Source organism: Acyrthosiphon pisum, chromosome A2 (genome assembly GCF_005508785.2).
Source record: "Acyrthosiphon pisum isolate AL4f chromosome A2, pea_aphid_22Mar2018_4r6ur, whole genome shotgun sequence".
In the NCBI taxonomy this organism is placed as follows: Eukaryota; Metazoa; Arthropoda; class Insecta; order Hemiptera; family Aphididae; genus Acyrthosiphon; species Acyrthosiphon pisum.
Genome location: NC_042495.1, coordinates 37,058,225 through 37,065,295, shown reverse-complemented (window position 1 = coordinate 37,065,295; position 7,071 = coordinate 37,058,225). Strand labels below are relative to the sequence as shown.

Below are 7,071 nucleotides of genomic sequence, written 5' to 3'. Positions count from 1 at the left end.
ATTATTAACACGTGATAAACTCTGATTAACTACAAGTGTTTTTTTTTTAATATTTTTAATATTTTTATTTTTTGGATTGTTCTTATACTAAAATATTGAGAAAATATCTTCACATGATAACACATTTGTCGGTAGATTGAGGATCACCCTAAAAATATATTTAACAATATAACAATAATATACCAATTCATAATTTTATAAACACACATTTTACTTAACTTTAATATTACTCAAAAATAAAGTAGGTACAAAATCCAATCCACATACCCACATATCATTCAAAAATAAATAAGTAAAACTATGGGTGAGCCATATTTAAATAAATAAATAAGAGGAACAAATATATGTTTAAATTTTCAATAACTATAACAATTCTAAAAACAATCTTCTATAATATAGTTCATAGGAAAAGAAGGTTTCAATCTAGATGGTTTGTTCATCTTATTTTGATCATAAAAAATAATATCTTCTTTTTATAGTTCACAATAAATATGTCAACACTATTCAAATGTCAAAGGAAAATTTTATCCACTTATTTTTTGGACCCACATATTGAATTTTAATTATTTTTAAAAAATTTTTATTTATAGATTGCACAAAATTGAGTTATCATAAAAACCCATTGTAAATATATTTTTGTTTGATATTCATAATAATAACCCAACTTGTAATTTTTAATGGAATGGAACATAAAATTTATTTTTTTAATAGTTTGAAAATATGTTAGATTCATTGAATAATATTGAAAATACATTTTTATTTATATTATTGATTTAATTATGGGCAGGGAGCAGGGCCGTCCTTAGGATTGGCAAGGCCCAGGGCAAAAACCAATTTTACCACTTTTTTCAAACGCTAGGCCTCCAAATGTAAGTAAAATGCGAGGGGCCCAGGGCTCGGGCCCTGCTCACCCCCTTCCTCTAAGGACGGGCCTGGTAGGGAGTTAATACTACCATGATACCATTGGGCCTATCTTAAACAACTAAAAGTTGTCTATTTCACATGATTTACCTAATATAAAATTATTACATTATCAATTGTTTTTTATTATTACATGTATTATCATAAGTGAATTTTTGTAATAAATCTATTTTTTTCAATACCTACCTATAATGTTAGAACACTTTAGTTTGATACATATATATTAGGTAAAATAGTTTTTACTACTTACTGGTTGATGGAACAATTCTGTTTCATAATCACCATATCCTTCATTAGCTCGTGAATGGGAAACTTGTCCTTTTTTAAGTTCATGAGTAGCTACTTCCTGAGAAGAAATATAATATAGAATGTTTATTTTTATTAAAGTTTATTTATTTATTAAGGTTAGGTATATTTTATAGTAATTCATACTAGTCCTTCAGGATTTAAAAGTATTGTAGCCATAAGATCACCAACAACCCAAGCTTGAATGTTCATGACAATTGATCCAGCACTAGGTTCGTGTATTTGATTACTGGCAGTCGAAGACCATACAGTTAACCAATTACCAGCTCCTAGTTTTACCGAACGATGAAACTTGTATACAGTAGAAACATTTTGCTCAGCAGTAGTGCGTACTAATTCATATCCACTCAATGCAAATTCCTAAATGATAATTATTTTTTATACCTTTATCAAAACATAAATTTGAGTATCTCATTTCTACCTTTGATCCTTTGTTGTATAATTTTACAAACTGTCCATCTGGACACACTTCACAAATTTCAATATCACTAGTTGATGAAGCAGTGATAATATTAGAAAATTCATACTCTGTTTCGTCACGTTGAAACAATTTTCTTTTTTTGCCTCTGGGGCTGCCAACCACAGAAGTATTTGGAGTAATACTCAACCTCCTTTCTTCACTCTCTAATAATTTTCGATAAGCACTAATTTCCATATCAAGTGCCACTTTTATATCCATTAAGTCTTGATATTCTTGTACTTTCTGGGACATATCATCTTGCATAGCTGTTAATTGTTGATCAAGTCCTTGAATTTCAGATATATATTTAGTTCTTTGAAGTTCTCTAGATCGTTCAATATCGGTAATTTTCCTCTAAACAAAAAATGATTATATTATTTTTTAGATTAAAATTTAATAAAATAAAATAAGTGTATATCTACCAAATAATCATTATTTGAAGACAATAAATCATTTATTTGTTGCGTTAATTCAGTAATACGCGAATTGGCTATATTGATATCTTCTTGAGCTGCTTCCAGAGCTTTTTTTTTGCGTTGCAATTCATTTTCCAAATTTTGAAACTAAATATCCATTATTTTTTAAAATATTTATTAATTATGGGTATTATTTAATATTTTTATTAAAATACTAATTATACCTTGCTATCAAACAAATCAGAAATTTCTTTTTTGTTTCGTTTGACATCTTCTTCAGCTTGTTGTCGTAACATTTGTAATTCAGATTGTAATTTATCTTCGTATTCTTTAACTAAACGTCCATCAACTTCAGTAATAACTTCGGTACGGCGGCTAGTTCTTGTATCATTGAGCTGTTGTTTATGAACCTATAAAAAAACATAATATGCAGAACTATTGCAATAAAATATAATATAATATGCATTAACTTTACCTCTTCTTTAAATTTGAAATTTTCCATCATGCTTTGTAATTTGTTTTCAATTGTAACTCTTTGTAAAATTTCTTCTTCTAATATTTTTTGATTATCCTTAACAGTTTTCTTTTCTAATGTTAATTCTTTGGTCAATTTCTGTAAGAAAATACAGATCAAATAATTTAAATGATGACTGAATTATATGAACTTTTATTATAATTAACAACAAAATAAAAATGAGATATAGTGGAAATTATTAGTTGCAAGTTAATAACCCAATAATGTTGGTAAGCTGTTCCATCCAACAATGCTTGTGTAGAAGTAAGCGACTATTTAGAAATGTAGATACCTAATCATGCTAAATATCTATCACTAAATTATCCCATGATTTAATAAGTTGTACAAATACTTGATTTTGAAAAAATTCTAGAGTGAGTAGAGTACTTTACTTGATTTACATCAAATAGGTAATCAAATTTATTCAATTTAAATCAAATACTTGAATTACTGACTATTTTATTGCAAAAGTAAATAAAAAATAACTATAATTTATAAATATCTTGAAACCCAATTTTCTATACCTACTAAATACTTAATAAACTAATGCATTATTAATAAAACTAATCCGTATACTACACAAACTTCAAATACATGAGCAATTTTGTACTTGGAAAATATTGAGTACTAAACTCTAGAAATATATTGCTCAACTTGAATTTTTTTACAAAAAAACAATCCTTGCTTAATAATACCTTACTTAATAAAAGAGTAGACTTCGCTTTATTGGGACAAATTGGTTGCGTATTTTTTTTCTCCCAATAATCCGAAATAAGATGGAACATAAAAATGTTTTAGTGGATATTTGCCTAATTATTAATACATAATATAGAAGAATATTTTTTTAACATAACAAATATGTAATATGTGTAACTTGTATAGTTAAAACATAAAACTATAAGAATTTTTAAACAAAAGTACATATTTATTTAAATTTTGGAAACAAAAAGTAATTAGTAATACTTTCTTTTATTATTTATTTTGTGTCACTAATTGTTGAAGATTCATAAATGTAGTCTACACAGACTCCAAAGAACTTATAGGCGTAGACTAAGGATATAAAAATGTCTCAGTTACCCGGTTTTGAGGACCAGATAAGCGGTGAACATTTAAACTACAATCATAAGATTAATTTGGTAATTGAAGAATTATCCCAATTAAGCGGAATCTACTGTATTGCAAAAGCCTAACTGCTGCCATCTCATTATTTTTTTAGTTTTCAAAATTCAAAGATATCATCAAATAAATAATACTTGCCTTATTAGCGTCTTTTAAATTCTTATTGTCGATTAAAGTTTGACCAAATTTAGAATTTAATTCATTAAATCGAGCTACATATGGTGAAGTTTCTTTCAATTCTTTTGTAGCATTATCGAGCCTGAAATATAATAACAATATAAATATAAATTACAAATTCCAATGAATAGATTCAATTCAATTCTCAATAAATGTTTTAATAATACATTTTCAATAACATAAATTATAAATAGCTCCATAAAAATATTTGATTTGCTATTATCAGGGAATAATTATTATTTATATAATAAATTTTTAGTTTAATAAGCAACAGTGGTCGATTAACTTAGTGTTGCTACAATACACCTAAACCTAATGTAGCAAAATACTTACGTACTAGAAATGTACAGTTAGCATAGTGAAAATTATCATTATTTTGTCGCTACCTACAACCTATTTGGTGATAAAAAAATCCATTATTAACTCAGTATAAAATACCCAGACCAAATGTCAAATCAGTACAAATTACAAACTACCAATTTCAATAAGAAAATTAAAAAAACAATTTAGAATAAAAATAGTGCTACGTTTAAACAACAGCGTTAGAAGTAGCGCACTACACTTAAAAAAAGCTCATTTTTTGGGGGAGTAGCTGAAAAAACCAGTAGCGTCTCTACCAATAAGCAAGAAGGAAAATTGTTTATAATGGTATTATTCTATTATCTGACAGTACATTTTTATCTGTATCATGTTATCAAATTTAATAATTAAATTTAACATCTACATATTAAAGGTACCTAGCATATAAGTGAAAAATATATAACAATGATAAATAAAGCATGATATACTTTAAAAAGTTTTGTTTATTCTATAGATATTCTACTCAATTAGTAATTACTATAATTACAAATATATAATAAACATACCTATATACACAGTATGCAATTATGATTTTTCACTCGAATAGGTACCATAATAACTTTTAATATTATGTCTAAAGGTATTTAAAATTAACATTAAATTTATCACAATTTGTCATGGTACTTACTTTGTTTTGAGCTCTTCGACTTCTAAAGTTTTACGCCTAGACTCTAACTCAAGGCGGCTCTTTAGTTTAGCTTCACGGTCCAATGCATTTCTTAGATCTTCAAGCTCAGACTCAAATAATACCTTGACGTTGGACACCTCCCGGGATGTCACCTCTTCCGAAGAATGGAGCTCTTGGGTCAATTTAGAGTTCTCGGTTTCCAAGTACTTGACGCGGTCAATGTAAGCGGCCAAACGGTTATTCAAATTCTGTAGCTCGTGTTTTTCCTGAATACGACTGAACCTGGTGGGGCTCAATGTTGCCGTCCTCCTGCTCTTCTCGCTGTTGGTCGTACTGGCTGTGGATTCCTCCGGTTGCGGAGTATTCCTGGCCGCGCCGCCTTTTCTCGATGCCCTCTGCGACATTTCAATGGCCGGTGTTCGATCACCACCACTATTCAATTAATCGCATAAAACGCGTGCGAAAAAAAATGTAAACACTTTAAAAGCGGAGCACTAAGACGAATGGTATTTAATAATTACAATTTATTATTATAAATGTAACGAAAGACGAAACCGGTTACAAAAGTATAAAACACTGCGCACAGACACCAAATAAATTTTACCGTCAATTGCCTCAATCGGCCGCCGGGCAAGCTGCTATATTCAGGAATATAGTATACACAAAAATCTTAACGGGGGTCGGAAACCCACGCCTACAAGCCGCGAGACGCCGACTCGACTTTAACAGTGTGACCAACTCACTCATAAAAAGTGTAAGTAGTAAGCATAGACCTATAATATAAAAGTATAAACATAGAACGATACTTATATAAACGACACTAGAGAGAGAAACCACTATAGTCCGCGACACGAAAAGTGGCCAGTGTGTACCGCGACCCGTAGTGGCTCCCTACCTGTTAGCCATTGGTTCTCAACCTGTTCCGCTTACAGTGCAGGGGTCGCAGTGCCGGGTGACCCATAGAGTAATATAACCGCGCGTAATGTGAACCACTTGGAGGCGAAACGGCCGCTAGGTTCACGACGGTCTTCGGACACTTTGTGTCGCGGACTATAACCAGTGGGCGAGAATATGAGAACTTCCTGTCCAGTGTCCACAAGGTGGTGTGGTAGGCGCTGTCCACTGTCCAGTCACTCGTGTCTCCACTCTCCTGTTGTCATAATATGTCTATTAATCATTCGCTTAGTACATATTATTTTCTATGGTCTATCCGGTGTATGCCGTATGATAGTAGTGACGCACTGATGCGGACTGAAGTGTTATATACTTACAGTCCTGTAAAGAATACTTTTAAAAAGTACTTGAGTAAATACTCATATACATTTTTTTTTTTAAGTATTTAAAATACTACTCAAATACTTTTGGTTTTTAAAGTGGGTTTCTAATTATCGTAATATAAACACATATGTAGTAGATAATCAAATAGTTATCTAATAGTTTTAAAGGGAATATTGTTATTCAATATTTAATAACTTTTTTTAGAAATCTTGTTTTCACAAACCTTTGGGCTTCGGCTAACACAGAAATACAGAATATTAAATAAAACTATTATTCCATTATTGTAGTTGACAATAATATTTTTCCAACCAATTATTTCGAATAAAAATAAAATGTTCGAAATAAAAAACTAAAGTATTCAATACCAAAAAGTATTTAAAATACCATTCAAAATACTTCATGCTGAAAGTATTAAAAAAAAAGTTATTCAATACTTAAAAAAGTATTTGAATACTTTTACTCAAATACTTTACAGGACTGTATACTTATATATATTTTTAATTTCCAGTACACACAGTCACTGAGTCAGAGAGTCAGACAGAAATTAGAATTACAGTAATTTAACATGGACCCATAAATCAGTTACGGGTCACCCATAACCGAATAACTGATCCATAAAACAACATGTACATTATTTGACACGTTTATTGTTTAAACTTTAAATAGTGAACGGACAAACGGTAGACACGGTGCTCGTTGTTTGCTAGTACGGAACGAGTGACGTATGTCATAAAAAATGTTTATACTTTATAGATAATTAATAATTATTAATTAATTATGTATAGGTAATAATATTGTTATCATATTATGATAATATTACATTATCAGCTAATTTAAACTAAGTAATATATATATAAATATATTTATATACCTACTAAATAATATAGTAATA

The 7,071-nt window shown here is 29.5% G+C and overlaps 1 protein-coding gene across 1 annotated transcript; it reads right to left on the bottom strand.

Moving 5' to 3' along the window:
• Window positions 1-11: 11 nt before the first annotated feature.
• LOC100160507 (lamin Dm0) lies at window positions 12-5,748 on the bottom strand. The gene is made up of 9 exons (XM_008182891.3): window positions 4,902-5,748; window positions 3,875-3,995; window positions 2,579-2,716; window positions 2,328-2,513; window positions 2,110-2,250; window positions 1,649-2,041; window positions 1,354-1,587; window positions 1,172-1,267; window positions 12-148 (listed from the first exon to the last, which is right to left on the bottom strand). Exons 1-9 carry the CDS (start codon window positions 5,303-5,305, stop codon window positions 110-112), a joined length of 1,752 nt encoding a protein of 583 aa, XP_008181113.1. The 5' UTR covers window positions 5,306-5,748; the 3' UTR covers window positions 12-109.
• Between the last annotated feature and the right edge of the window lie 1,323 nt (window positions 5,749-7,071).

Bases quoted from the DNA above. Each gene is read 5' to 3' on its own strand.
- LOC100160507 (XM_008182891.3), bottom strand. From the start codon at position 5,305: ATGTCGCAGAGGGCATCGAGAAAAGGCGGCGCGGCCAGGAATACTCCG. The intron at 2,717-3,874 runs GCAAGTATTATT...ATTTTCTTACAG, and splicing joins ATTTAAAAGACGCTAATAAG to AAATTGACCAAAGAATTAAC. The intron at 2,251-2,327 runs GTATAATTAGTA...ATGGATATTTAG, and splicing joins CTGATTTGTTTGATAGCAAG to TTTCAAAATTTGGAAAATGA.